This window comes from Galeopterus variegatus, unplaced genomic scaffold (genome assembly GCF_000696425.1).
Source record: "Galeopterus variegatus unplaced genomic scaffold, G_variegatus-3.0.2 Scaffold218, whole genome shotgun sequence".
NCBI lineage: Eukaryota > Metazoa > Chordata > Mammalia > Dermoptera > Cynocephalidae > Galeopterus > Galeopterus variegatus.
In genome coordinates this window covers 651,093-664,226 of record NW_007726329.1, presented here as the reverse complement: position 1 = coordinate 664,226, position 13,134 = coordinate 651,093, and the positions used below count along the sequence as shown (strand labels likewise).

At 52.8% G+C, this 13,134-nt stretch overlaps 2 protein-coding genes across 2 annotated transcripts in view; one reads left to right on the top strand and one right to left on the bottom strand.

Moving 5' to 3' along the window:
* The first annotated feature begins 3,615 nt into the window (after positions 1 to 3,615).
* Positions 3,616 to 11,116, top strand: DDX39A (DEAD (Asp-Glu-Ala-Asp) box polypeptide 39A). Its single transcript, XM_008566028.1, has 11 exons — positions 3,616 to 3,638; positions 6,702 to 6,910; positions 7,249 to 7,376; positions 8,248 to 8,340; positions 8,694 to 8,877; positions 9,588 to 9,706; positions 10,026 to 10,157; positions 10,253 to 10,362; positions 10,451 to 10,595; positions 10,714 to 10,861; positions 10,948 to 11,116. Exons 2-11 carry the CDS (start codon positions 6,703 to 6,705, stop codon positions 10,962 to 10,964), a joined length of 1,284 nt encoding a protein of 427 aa, XP_008564250.1. The 5' UTR covers positions 3,616 to 3,638; position 6,702; the 3' UTR covers positions 10,965 to 11,116.
* An 83-nt stretch (positions 11,117 to 11,199) lies between these two features.
* The window catches only part of CD97 (CD97 molecule), a 143,588-nt gene continuing 141,653 nt past the window's right edge, over positions 11,200 to 13,134 (bottom strand). The window contains 6 exon segments of the mRNA XM_008566047.1: positions 11,200 to 11,847; positions 11,930 to 12,028; positions 12,113 to 12,281; positions 12,365 to 12,456; positions 12,568 to 12,634; positions 12,771 to 12,997. Coding sequence (XP_008564269.1) covers positions 11,818 to 11,847; positions 11,930 to 12,028; positions 12,113 to 12,281; positions 12,365 to 12,456; positions 12,568 to 12,634; positions 12,771 to 12,997 — 684 coding nt within the window. The 3' untranslated portion in view covers positions 11,200 to 11,817.

The following is a 13,134-nucleotide window of genomic DNA, read 5'->3' as shown; positions in this document are numbered from 1 at the left end:
TTTCATAATTTATATATCTTTATATATATACATATACATATATGTGTGTGTGTGTGTGTGTATATATATATATATATAATTTTTTTTTTTTTTAAGTAGAAGCTCCTCCTGGGTTCACAGATGGTAGGTGTGCAGAGTTGTTTTCCTAGACCTCTCAACTGGACTCAAATGGCTTGGACCGCCTCTTCTATAAATCATTTTATTTATTTATTTATTTTTTTTTTTAAAGATGACCGGTAAGGGGATCTTAACCCTTGACTTGGTGTTGTCAGCACCATGCTCTCCCAAGTGAGCCACAGACTGGCCCTCGTAAATAATTTTAGATGATCTAATTACTCCAAGATCTCCTTCCTCCTGCTTCTCTGGGCACCTCCACTCTCCCTAGGGTCTGTTTTTCCCCAGGATCCCAAGTTACCTGGTCTTGGCCTCTGTCTCTACCTTTGGAAGCTGCAGTCCAACAGAGATGGCCTGGATTTGGATCCCTGCCAGTTGTGTAACCCTGGGCCTGAGATTAATCCTGGGTTTCTGGTCACTCACCTGGCAATGGTTATGCTAATAACCTCACCTTATCTACTCTACATGAAGATTAAATCTGTTGATATATTTAGATTTGTCAGGACAAGGCCAAGCACTTAGGGCTGGGACTAAGGTGTCACCTCTCAGGTGCAAAACTTAAGAGGCAGCCAGAAGCTTCAAGATACACAATGTGCTAATGCAGTGTGTGTGTATATATACACATATAATTTTATTTTATTTTTTTAATTTTTAAAGATTTTTTGTTAGCAGCTGGCTGGTACAGGGAACTGAACCCTTGACCTTGGTGTTAGTTACAAGGCTGTACTCTAACCAACTGAGCTAACCAGCCAGTCATTAAAAAAACAAAATTAGGGACCAGTCCATGGTTTACCTGGGAGAGTGTGGTGCTGATAACACCAAGGCCACGGGTTCGGCTCACAATGTAGGGATGGCTGGTTAGCTCACTGGCTGAACGTGGTGCTGACAACACCAAGTCAAGGGTTAAGATCCCCTTACCAGTCATCTTTAAAAAAAAAGAAAAATTAATGCAAAAAATCCAAATAAAGATAGGATCAATATTCTTGATCTTTTTGTTCTATCTCAGGCGCCAGTGTGGCTCAGCTCAACCCTGATTCTGTCTTTACTTGGAATTTTGTTATTTTGTTCATCATCGATTTTTAAAATTAATTTCAATTTGTTTTGTTTGTTTTTAGTGGCTGGCCAGTGCAAGGGATCGAACCCTGGACCTTGGTGTTACCAGAATCACCCTCTAATGAACCAAGCTAACTGGCCAGCCCTAATTTCAATTTTAAAATTTTGCATTAAAATGTTATTTATCTTGATGACTCTTTTTTGGCGGCCCCTTAAATTTTGCACCAGAGGCAAGTGCCTCACTTCACCCTCATTCTGGCCCTGCTGAGCACACAGGGGGTGCTGTGTGTTATGGTATAATGATGACATACAATATCTACTTAATGTTATGTAAAGCCTCCCTCTGGTTGGTTTGGATTGACTGGTTTCTCTTCATTGGGCTTTTTGGCTGAAGTTATACCTCTGGTAACTTCAGCTCTGAGTCTTTCATTTAGAACCTAGACCCCCAAGGTGGTTTACACTAAATTAAATTGAAATGCTAGAACTTCCTTGAAAAAACCGGGAAGGAAGGTAGCCAGGGGCCTTAGGAAGACTGGAATGCCAAAGCAGGCTTATGTTTGACCTGCTTCCAGCGCACCCCCTCCAAGTCCACGGATCAATACACAGCTGACAAAAGACTGACACTACCAGGTGTGGGCAAGGATTAGGAGTAACTGGAACTTTCAGAGTGCTGGTTGGAAGTGTAAAGTGGAGTAACCACTTACGAAATATCAGAATCTATTAAAGCTGAACACACACACAACCTATTATAGTCCACCATCCCACTCCTAGGTCTTTTGTTTGTTTCACTCCCAGGTCTTTGCTCCATAGAAATAAAAACTTATATTCACAAAAATTCTTGTACAAGCTTTATGAACAATGGCTAAAGAAGAGAAACAACCAATAGTCCATCAATAGATGAATGGAGAAATTATACTGGCTAAATGGGACACTACTCAGCAGTAAAAAAGAACACTCAGCAACATGGACAATCTCAAAAATATTTTGTTAAACAAAAGAAGCCAGACACAAAAGACAATCTATTGCATGAGCCCATTCATACGAAATTCAAGAACAGACAAATCCAATCAATAGTGACAGTGTTGAAGCAAAACACGTGAGTCTGTAAGTAAATTTAAATGAGGCATTTATTCGATTTGCAGATCAGGGAGACCACCTTTCAGTGTGAGATGTGAGTCTGCCAACAAGCAGAAAAGGCGAGGAGGTTTTACAGTATAAATTCAGGGAGGTCTAAGTAGTAAAAAATTCCAAACGTTATATAAAGACAGAATGGATAACTGACTATGACACATTGAGTAATGTTTTTTTTTTACAGTATTTATGACTTTAAAATATATATATATATTTTACAATATTTATGACTACTCGACTCCTAAGTAATTCCCACTTGTTTAAAATACAACAGGTTAAGGCCGGCCTGTGGCTCACTCGGTAGAGTGCGGTGCTGATAACACCAAGGCCACAGGTTCGGATCCTATATAGGGATGGCCGGTTTGCTCACTGGCTGAGCCTGGTGCTGACAACATCAAGCCAAGGGTTGAGATCCCCTTACCGGTCATCTTTAAAAAAAAAAAAAAAAAATACAACAGGTTATGGTTAGAGTGCAGCCTTATAACCCAAAAGTCACTGGTTTGGATCCCTGTACCGGCCAAACGCCCCCCAAAACGCAAAACAAGAAAAAAAAACAGGTTAACATCCTATTTTCCCAGGATTCCTCTAAACAATGTCATCTGTGTTTATCTAAGCAATGTTTCTTGGTGATAAATTCCTGGAAAGAGTTTGTCAAGCAATAAGTTCTAATGGAAGGTTAGCTTCTTGGACTAGACGAGAACAAGTCAATTAAGTTCAAAAAATGGAGTCACTGTGGTTCTTTTATTTACCTTCCCTGGCCTCTTTTCTTCTTCATAATAGAAATTCAAAGAGTGCAAAATGTCCTCCCCACTCTAGAGGCATTCTAGTGGCCCCCAATCCTCCTCGGAGCCCTTTAGAGCGTCCACGGTTGAGGAACCCGAGACTGCGGATTAATGCCGACTCTGAGGACTTTGGTTTCGGCGCTCAGCGCAGAAGCCACACTTTGAAAGGGTGGGGCGTAAGCCAATCATCTCGTATTCAGTTGCCAGTACTAAACATGGCAACACCCATCGAGCGCTAAACCCAGATCACGTGACAGCGCCGCAGGCCGGAGCCCGTCTCGGTTCGCCCACTCGGTCACGCCTACTTTTAGATTAACCAATGAACTTGAGGCGTGAGGCACGCCCCCTCCTCCCCTCTCCACCAATAGCCTCTCGCCACCTCCCTCAGAACCCAATCACCGTTTTCACCTCTCTTGAGTGAAAAAGCAGCGGTCCAGTGAGCGGAGTCGCAGTAGAACGCAGGAGGCAGGAAGCGCGGCAGCTCGTGTCCGGGCGCGCGACGGATAACCTAAGTCGCACGGCTCTTCTCGCAGCACGCGGAGTCGAACGGGGAGCCAGGTGAGAGTTGGTCCCCGGGCGCGGGTCCGCGGTGCGAGGACGTCGGACCTGGGGGCGAGGGGAGAAGCCAGGAGTTGAGGGAAAGACCAGGAGGAAGGGGCACAAGACAAGGAGGAACGGGGCGGTTGGGCCGGCCGGCGCGCGAGGTGGTGGCCGTTGAGTGCTGAGGCGCATGCGTAAGGGGAGGGCTGGCCGTTGGCGCGCGGAGCTCGGGGCTCTCGGGCCACTTCCGGGAGGGGCTGTCATGGCCGTCCGCGGGCCGAGCCCGACTTGGAGCTAGAGTCTGTCTGTCTGAAAAGACCCAGAGGAGGCCTGGGTCGTTTGGGGAGGGACTCGGGGACGACGCCAGGGTCTGGGGCTGCGGTGGGAGAAGCCGGACCTTCCAACCGGACCGGCTTCCCCGAGTCCGAGGGACTTCCCCTCCCCCACTCTGCCTTGTCTTTGCTCTGTGTTTAGGGGATTCGGGTTCCAGGGGTTTAAGGAATAAAAGATCTTTTGGAAATAGGAATCCCCAGTGGGGAACGAACTCTGGGGTGGAACGCCTGCCTGGGGGCATTTGAGGATAACTCGGTACGCGTGGCACGTCTGGGTTGTCACTTCTCCCGGTGTCAGCGTTCAAGTACATCCGCTCTCGAGGCCTTGCCGTCGCCGCCACCCCCTCTGGGCAGGGCAGATCCCGCCAAATCTTTCCTACTGATCTGATTTGTTTTGAGATCTAGATGTCGTCCAGCCACTTCCTGGAAATTTTCGTGCCTCAGCAAACTCATTCAGCCCCCAATTTTGTGTCCCCACCAACACAAAGCAACTTCCTTCGGCCTCCTACTATCTTTTAAGGACACCATCTCTTCTGGGTCACCCGGGTTTGGATCTCAGAGTAGATGACTGGCTCTTCTCTACCCTCCGGTCCTTTAGGGGGTGGTGGCCCTGCCCTGTGGCTTGTCCCACCTTCTCTTTCCCAACTTGGCTCCCCCACCCTGTTAACTCCCTTTCGTTTGGTGACTTGTTTTCCCTGCCGCTGGTCTTATCCTCCACTTTATCTGTGGAGTAAATTACTCTCGGGCAAATCCTGATTGAGTCACTCAACTCTGAAACCTAATCTCGATTCCCGAGTGCTTAGCACATTGAGTACAAATGTCATGGGCCTGACCAGCTCTTCCACCTTTGCCTTCTGCTTCTACTTCAGCCAGCCAGTCCTACTCTCCATACCCCAAAAGGGTCTGGTGCTTTTTGGACTGACCTTTCTTGGCTTGTGTTCTTTTCCCTGTAGCCTAGGAAATGACCCCTTCCTGTGTTTGCCAATGGGGATCCTCAGGGCTGGTAGCAGATTGTCTGTTTTAAGAGTCAGATAAAGAGACGGGCTGAACTCTGCCATAAGGCCTTGATTCTGGTTCCGTTCATTCGCCCACTGTTTTTGAGTGCTTATCTCTGTGTGCCAGGCCCTATTCTAGACACAGGGCAGGGCTGACTGGAGGGAGTGCTTTTTTTTAACTTGGGGCTGTAAGGAATGCCCTTCTGGAGCTAGGGAATCCAAAAAGTGGGGGATTTGTGACTGTTCCAGGCATCAGGAACAGCATGTGCAAAGGCGCTGAGGCATATTCGATGTAAAGCAGCAAAGCCAGTGAGTGAGGGGAAATGGGGGAGATGGGGTCTGAGTATAGAGGGGACAGGTAGTGAAGGTGGGGGCACTGGGTTTTACTCTGAGCACAGTGGGAGCCCATGGAGGGTTCTGGGCAGAGCAGTGACATGCTCTGACTTAGCTTTGTAGGTTGTCTCAAGCTGCTGTGGGGAGATGGGGGTGGAATGAGAACAGGGAGATTCACTGTCTGATGGGACAGGGAGGTTGAGAAAGAGAAGACAGAGCTATTGAGAGAGTGGATTTGCCCTTCTGAGATCGGGGAAGCAGGCCCTCGGGGGGAATTGGAAAGTTTTGCATTGGGTATTTTGAGTTCAACTTCCAAAGTCCCCCAAGGATGTGGAGGAGGGCAGCTGGTTGCTGGGTATGGATGGAGTTGAAGGGAGAGGTTGCCACAAGTTTGGAACACGTCAGCATAGAGATGATTAAAGCTCTGGGCCTGAAGTCATAGAGAATCAGTGACAGGAAAGCCAGAAATTGGACCTGGAGCCCTCAGCATCCAGCCTCAGGAGAAGAGGAACTGCTTCAGCCCTTCTGCCGCCCTAGAATGGAGGCTGGGGTGGGGTAGGAAGAACAAAGACAAGTGTTCTCACATTTGGGTCCCCTGCACCCAGTAGGCACTTGGTATGTGTTAGATTAAATAAAGCCAGGAGGTGAGAGAGCTTGTTTTAATTCCATTTACCGTCTCAGCTTTACTTTTATTGGCCCTGGGCCCAACAGGAGGCCTTTTCATGAAGGCACTTAATTATTCCCTTGTGCAGACCACAAATAGCGGGAGGAGCGGGGCTGGGCAGACGCTGCCTGCTCCCTCACAAACTCAGTTTTCTCCAGCATCCTGGCAGCCACACCTCCGGGTCTTTGGGGTCCTGTCCCATGCAGGCACACTGGGGTCCTTGGAAAGTGATGGGAAGGGGACTCCTTTGGGCTTGGTGGTCTGAGCAGCTTCATTAGAGCTAAGACTTGAGTGTCAAGAAGGGCGCGTTTGTGCACAGACTTGGGAACAGAGCATTCTCAGTGGTGGCAGCAGGGATCAAAGGCTTGGAGTGGGGCTCCATGAGTCTCCATGGTGGTGTAGAACCAGGTGGGCGGGGGTTAAACCGGGAGGGTTGTGAGGGCTGTGGTGAGGAATTGGGATTTCACTCTGAGAGCCACAGGAAGTCCTTGGAAGTGGGCCACATTGGATGTGCTCACATGTGTGAGTGTGACTAGGGGGCGTGAGGGAGAGCCGTTGTGGCTGGAAATGTGGGGATGTTGCACAGGTAGAGCTGATGAGCCCTGCTGGGGAAAGTGGATTCAGAATAGCTTCAGCAGCTTTCTGTCTGTGAACAGGACCTGTTTCCATGCAGCCCCTTCTCTCTTTCAGGGTAGGTTTTCTTGCATGCAACTCAGTCACTTCCCTCGGCCCTTCCTTTCTCCTCTGTTCTCAGCAGCATGGCAGAACAGGATGTGGAAAATGAGCTTCTGGATTATGAAGAAGATGAAGAGCCCCAGGCTCCTGCAGAGAGCACTCCAGCTCCCCCCAAGAAAGATGTCAAGGGATCTTACGTTTCCATCCACAGCTCTGGCTTCCGGGACTTTCTACTGAAGCCAGAGCTCCTGAGGGCCATAGTGGACTGTGGCTTTGAGCATCCATCTGAGGGTAAGTCTCCCTGATATTAGGTCCTCTCACCAAGACCAGCTCTGCCTGCCCAGAGTGGCACTGCCTCCAGTCTGCTCTGTATGATGGAGGTGTCTGCCTTCCCTGTGGGTCACTTATACCCAGTTGGGGCCCGTGGCACCATACATGTCCAGCAGCTGCTCTTTGCAGTGTGGCACTCTGCTTTGGCCAGGAGAACACCCTAGACCCACAAGTGTCTGGCCTGGCCCTGGACTTGGCCTCTTTTGCTACCCTCCCTGTGGGTCCCTCAGCCAACTGGTGAGGATCCTGCATGAGGCGGCATCCAGTTCCTGGTCACTCACACTCTCTTTCTCTCTCAGTCCAGCATGAGTGTATTCCCCAGGCCATCCTGGGCATGGACATCCTGTGCCAGGCCAAGTCTGGAATGGGCAAGACAGCAGTCTTTGTGCTGGCCACCCTGCAGCAGATCGAGCCCGTCAATGGACAGGTGGGTGGCCTTCCTCTCCTCCCGGGCCCAGACTACCAGAGGCAGCAGGTGCCATAGCTCCCCTTGGTAAAAATTTCTGTTCCTACTTTCTCTTGGTGGACCTTTAAAATTAAGTGTAGCATTTGGTTTAACAAAATTAGAAAATACCAATTGGCCAAAAGAGCTGAGAAGTGCCCACGATTTACCCCTCAGAGGTATTGCTGTTTCAATGTTTTCTTTCCTGGATAGTATGTATTTACAAAGGTGGAATTATACTTAACACAATTGTCACTGCTGTCATTGCTTATGGAACACAGCTATCTTCTCATGTTGTCAACATTGTATTCCATTGTCTTGGGGAATAACTTAGGTGAATTCCAGTATTTTGCTCTTAAGAGTCTTACTGGGGCATGCATCTTTGGGTTGCACAGTGGTATCTGTGCCCATATTTTCTTAGGATGAGGATCCTTTACATCATGAAGGATGAGGACTTAGTGGGAGGCTGTGGTATGTCACAGTGTTTGGCATTGTAGGTGGGAAGGTGGGGCAGCCCAACAGCAGAGACTCTGGAAGTCATTAGAGAGCATGGGGCTGTGCCACTTGGGCTAGGCTGTGTCTGACCGTTAGCCAGACCATCCTCCATTGTTGGCATTACTGCAGGTCCTGGTGTCAGGAGACCAAGGCCTTGGTGGGGGTGTAGGGAGTGAGGGGTGGGTGCAGGGCTGTGAGGCAGTAGAGGCATTTGGACCCAGCCTTCAAATGGTTCAGGGTATGGGGAGCAGTGTGGTAGGTGTCCTTATCAGGTGAGGACTGGATGTCAGGTGGGGACAGTGGAGAGGAGGGGAAGATTCAGGACACTGCCTTAAGGACCTTTCTCTTGCCCTCTCCATAGGTGACAGTCCTGGTCATGTGCCATACAAGGGAGCTGGCCTTCCAGATCAGCAAGGAGTATGAGCGCTTTGCCAAGTACATGCCCAGTGTCAAGGTGAGCCTCCTTGGGTTAGGTGCCATGTGGTCTTCTGTAGCCTTGCTGGCCTCGGCTCTGGCCCAGCCAGCATTTACCAAGCTTGGCTGCGGCAGTTGCCTTTGAGGTTTGCGGTGGTTTATGCTCCTTAAAAGGCTGATGAATTATGCATGGCCCCAGGGGTCTGTGCCAGTCCCAGCCTGGGGCTGCCTTTCAGTGGAGCTGTGGCCAGGCTCTCAGGCCTCTGCTATTCTGAGGCACCAGGGCTGGGGTGTTGGGTGCCCTCAGGGCTGCTGGGGCCTGTGCCAGCATGGAGTGGGGTGCAAGCCTGCAGTTCCCAGGTGGGTGGAAGCAACTTTTTCTCCATCCCCTAGGTGTCTGTGTTCTTTGGAGGTCTCTCCATCAAGAAGGATGAAGAAGTGTTAAAGAAGAACTGTCCCCATGTCGTGGTGGGGACACCAGGCCGGATCCTGGCACTTGTACGGAACAGGAGCCTCAATCTGAAGAATGTGAAGCACTTTGTGCTGGATGAGTGTGACAAGATGCTGGAGCAGCTGGGTGAGTGTCTCCACCAGGCCTGTGGGGCTGCCAGAGGCCCACCTAGCGCGTCCTCCCCCCCTTCACAGCCCCCCAGACTTCAGAGCCAGCTTCTAGGTGTGCCCTGACAGAACAGGTCGATGGCTTCTAGAGGGGGTCATGTGGGTGGCCAGCATACAGGTCTACTGGTAGTGATGTTAGGGAAAGTTTTATTGTTGGCTGAGTGTGACGTGATTCTTCTGAGCCCAAGCTGATGGGACCTCATGGCCCACGTGAGCCACCAGCCCTGCCTGGACACGTAGGTGCACATACACGTACCTGTAGTCTAGGAGTGTCGCCGCCCCTGCCTGCCCTCAGCAAGCCCCAGCAGAGCCAGTGGGAGATGGGGCTTGTGTCCTGGGAGGCAGCTACAGCTCTCACCCCAGCGGCTATCTCTGCCTCAGGCTCCCCTCCCTGAAGTGTGGCTCGAGGCGCACGGGCGCGGCTGCTACACTCTGGCGGCGTGTAAGTGGACTGCAGCTCTTCCCGCGCCGCCGGCGCTTGCTGGCCCCGAGCCCAGCCCCTAGGGCACCTGGGACTCACCCTGCCCTCCACTCCCTCAGCTCACACTGCCCTTGTCATGGTGCCACTGGCTCCCTGGCACAGGGTGGGAGGGGTCTGGGTCTGGTTTCGGGTGGGGTCATGGTCTGGCACCCACTCATGCCCACCTGTTTCTTGCCTTCCCCACCTAGACATGCGGCGAGATGTGCAGGAGATCTTCCGCCTGACCCCCCACGAGAAGCAGTGCATGATGTTCAGTGCCACCCTGGGCAAGGAGATCCGACCAGTCTGCAGGAAGTTCATGCAGGATGTGAGTAGGGCCAGACCCCAGCCTGCCCACGGTGCGGCAGCTTGGCCCTCCTTGCTCCATGGCACAAAGGATGCTGGGAGGCCGGCAGAGCCTCCCTCCCTCCCCTCAGTCTTGTCAAACAGGGAGCTGAGTCGGGTCCACACCTGAGCCAGACCAGAGCTTACATCCAGCTTTTACTAGAGAAATATTTACAGAGGTTGGGACAGCAGGCCCTTTGGGGAGCATCGCAACAAAGGAGTCACTCGCTAGAAGGTTCTAGGCAGATGAGATGCCCAGAAGTGAGTCCTGCTCGCCCCTTGCTGCTTTCCTTCCCGCACAGCCCATGGAGGTGTTTGTGGATGACGAGACCAAGCTCACACTGTATGGACTGCAGCAGTACTACGTCAAGCTCAAGGACAGCGAGAAGAACCGCAAGCTGTTCGATCTCCTGGACGTACTGGAGTTTAACCAGGTGATGCTTCCACCAGCCTATCGCAGGGTTCTGGGTCTTTGGGAGGATAGTGCGTGGGGACTCTGTGGCCCTGACTGTCGGTCACTCCCTCGCAGGTGGTGATCTTTGTCAAGTCGGTGCAGCGCTGCATGGCCCTGGCCCAGCTCCTGGTGGAGCAGAACTTCCCGGCCATCGCCATCCACCGGGGCATGGCCCAAGAGGAGCGGTGAGTGCATGCCACCCGCGAAGGCTGGAGGGAACACCGCCCAGGAGCCCAGTGTCTGATGGCCTCCACTTGTCTCTCCTGCACCCAGCCTGTCACGCTATCAACAGTTCAAGGACTTCCAGCGGCGGATCCTGGTGGCCACCAATCTGTTTGGCCGAGGGATGGACATTGAACGAGTCAACATTGTCTTCAACTATGACATGCCCGAGGACTCAGACACCTACCTCCACCGGGTGAGCAGCCCCACCCTAGTGTCCACCTCCCAGGATGGTGGTGGGGTGGGGCCCTGGCCCTGCTTATCTTGAAATCCTGAGGTATCTGTGGCCTGACCCTGATCCTGTCTCCCTGCAGGTGGCCCGTGCGGGTCGCTTTGGTACCAAAGGCCTGGCCATCACCTTTGTGTCGGATGAGAATGATGCCAAAATCCTCAATGATGTCCAGGACCGGTTTGAAGTGAATGTGGCAGAGCTTCCAGAAGAAATTGACATCTCCACATACAGTAAGTGGCTGGGCAAGGATCCAGGGTCTGGGACAGGGGACCCTCCCCTGCTCCCTTTGCTCACTGTCCTCCTCTGTGTCTTGCAGTTGAGCAGAGCCGATAACCACATGCTTCAGTGGCCCGGAGCCGCCCTGCTTCCCACATGCTGCTTCACATCCCCTTTCTAGACACCAGATGGGTCTCTCTTTATGTTCAAAAGTTGTAGATTTGTGTAAGAATAAATTTTTATTATGGAAGCCTGGCTCCCACCCCATATGCTTCTTGGTCGTCTGTCAGCATTTCATGGACACCGTGGGCCTTTGTCTAGCCAGAGAATCCCCACCAGGGATCAACACCACTTTCTCTATCAGTATAATATTTAATTTTAAGTGTCTACACTGAAAGTTTTATACAGATAAAAACACTTTACACAACATCCACAACCTTCAAAACAGTGAGAACCCCCTGACTCCCAGGCGGGAGCAGGCAGACAAGTCTCTGTACCGTCAGCCTCAGGCAGTGTCGAGAGGGGCCCTGCCCTTCTCTGGGCCTCTGATACCAGTCTTAGCTTGAAGGGGAGATTGAACCCTAGCACCCTGGCCTTTCCTGTTCTGTAGCAAAGGCAGATGAGGGGAAAGGGCCAGGCTCAGGGATGAGCCCTCAATCTGTCCCCACTACTAGCTGCATGTACCAGGGCAATGGGCTGCTACCCTGGGCCAGCTCCTGTCCCCACCCTGGGTCACAGCAGGGGTTGGGCAGAGAGAAGCAGCAGGAAGGACCAGTGGCTCCGACTCTCTACCCTGGCTGGGTGTTCTGGGGTTTGGTGCCAGGCTATGGCTGTCACCCCCACTCTGGGGCACACGGGGCCCAAGGAGGGAGGACAGAGAGCAGGGGGTGTGGAGAGGAGAGGACAGTCTTCAGCATGTGCAAAAGCTGCTGAGGCCACAGGAGCTGCTGGCCTGGCCGGAACCACACCTTCACAGGCCGGACTCTGAACTCCTGAATGCCTGGAGAGGACAACCCTATGAGGCCTGAGCCCCTGCCCTGGGGCCTTCCCACCCACACCCCACCCCAGGCACAGCCCCTTACCCGACTCTGATTTTGGCTGGTGCTAAAGGTGGATGAGGCGAACTCCGAGTACTTGTTCCCAGCCAGCATGCAGGCCCACCTCCGGTACTCCTCCCTGACCTGCGGGCCCAGGGTGCCAGGTCAGGGGAGGAGCAGGCCCCAGGACTGTGGAGCTCCCGCCCCTGCAGCTGCCCTCAGCCCCACCTTCTTGTTGAGCAGGCAGTGCAGCACGTAGAGGAACAGGCCCTGCAGGCAGTTGAGGATGGTGAAGGTGTAGGACAGGACCCAGCTGTGTGGGTTGAAGAGGAAGAGCCCAAAGACCCAGGTGCAGCCTAACACAACGAGCTGGGCGATGGCGGTGATGGTCAGCATCCTGGGGGGGGCAGTTGCAGTGTGGGCGTTCCTCTTCTGCCTGCCACCCCTCTCCCTCCTTCCCCCCTCAGTCCCTCCTCTCACCTTGCCTTCTTCAGTTTCTTCATTTCTGGATTGATGTCAGAAAACTTCTGAGTGAGCTTCCAGACAGTAGTCACGAAGATAACAGCATTGCACTGGGCAGGGAGCATAGAGTGTGATTAGAGGGCCAGGAGAGAGGGCCTAGCGGGGCTCAGTGGGGCCACGGTGCTCAGGTTTTCGGGGTGGGGGGTGGGGTGGCCAGTTACCAAAACGATGAAGATCACAGGTCCCAGGAAGCTCCACAGGAAGCCACGGGCTGGGTCCAACCAGCAGCTGGAAGAGAAGAGTGGGCTCCCATCAGCACCCCAGAGTAGAGCAGTAGGAAAGCAGGGCAACGTGTGTGGCGGTGCCTGTGAGCCGCGGGCCTGTCACCCTGGCCCTCCTGTTGCCCCCACTATGCCACACTCACTAGATGGCACGGCCGTAGCCCTGGCTGTTGAAGGCCGCGGAGACGGCCACGATGATCAGGGGCACGCCGTAGCCGACGAAGCAGAGGCCGCGCGTGCTCAGGCCCTGGCCCTGGAACACGCGCACCACGAGGAAGTAGAGCTCCAGGCCTTCCAGGCTCATCCAGCAGAAGGCGGCCAGGAAGCAGTAGTGCAGCAGCCCGGCCACCAGGCGGCAGCGCAGCCCCACCTGCGGGGCGGTGGGGGCGGGCGGTGTCAGAGGCAGTCCCCGGCTGGAGCTCTCGGGTGGGCGTGGCTACTCGGGGAGGGGCGGTGCTAGGCTCTGAGGGCCCGCCCCCGTATAATGTATGCTATACGAAGTTATTA

Bases quoted from the DNA above. Each gene is read 5' to 3' on its own strand.
- DDX39A (XM_008566028.1), top strand. From the start codon at position 6,703: ATGGCAGAACAGGATGTGGAAAATGAGCTTCTGGATTATGAAGAAGAT. The intron at 6,911-7,248 runs GTAAGTCTCCCT...TTTCTCTCTCAG, and splicing joins CTTTGAGCATCCATCTGAGG to TCCAGCATGAGTGTATTCCC. The intron at 10,363-10,450 runs GTGAGTGCATGC...TCCTGCACCCAG, and splicing joins GGCATGGCCCAAGAGGAGCG to CCTGTCACGCTATCAACAGT.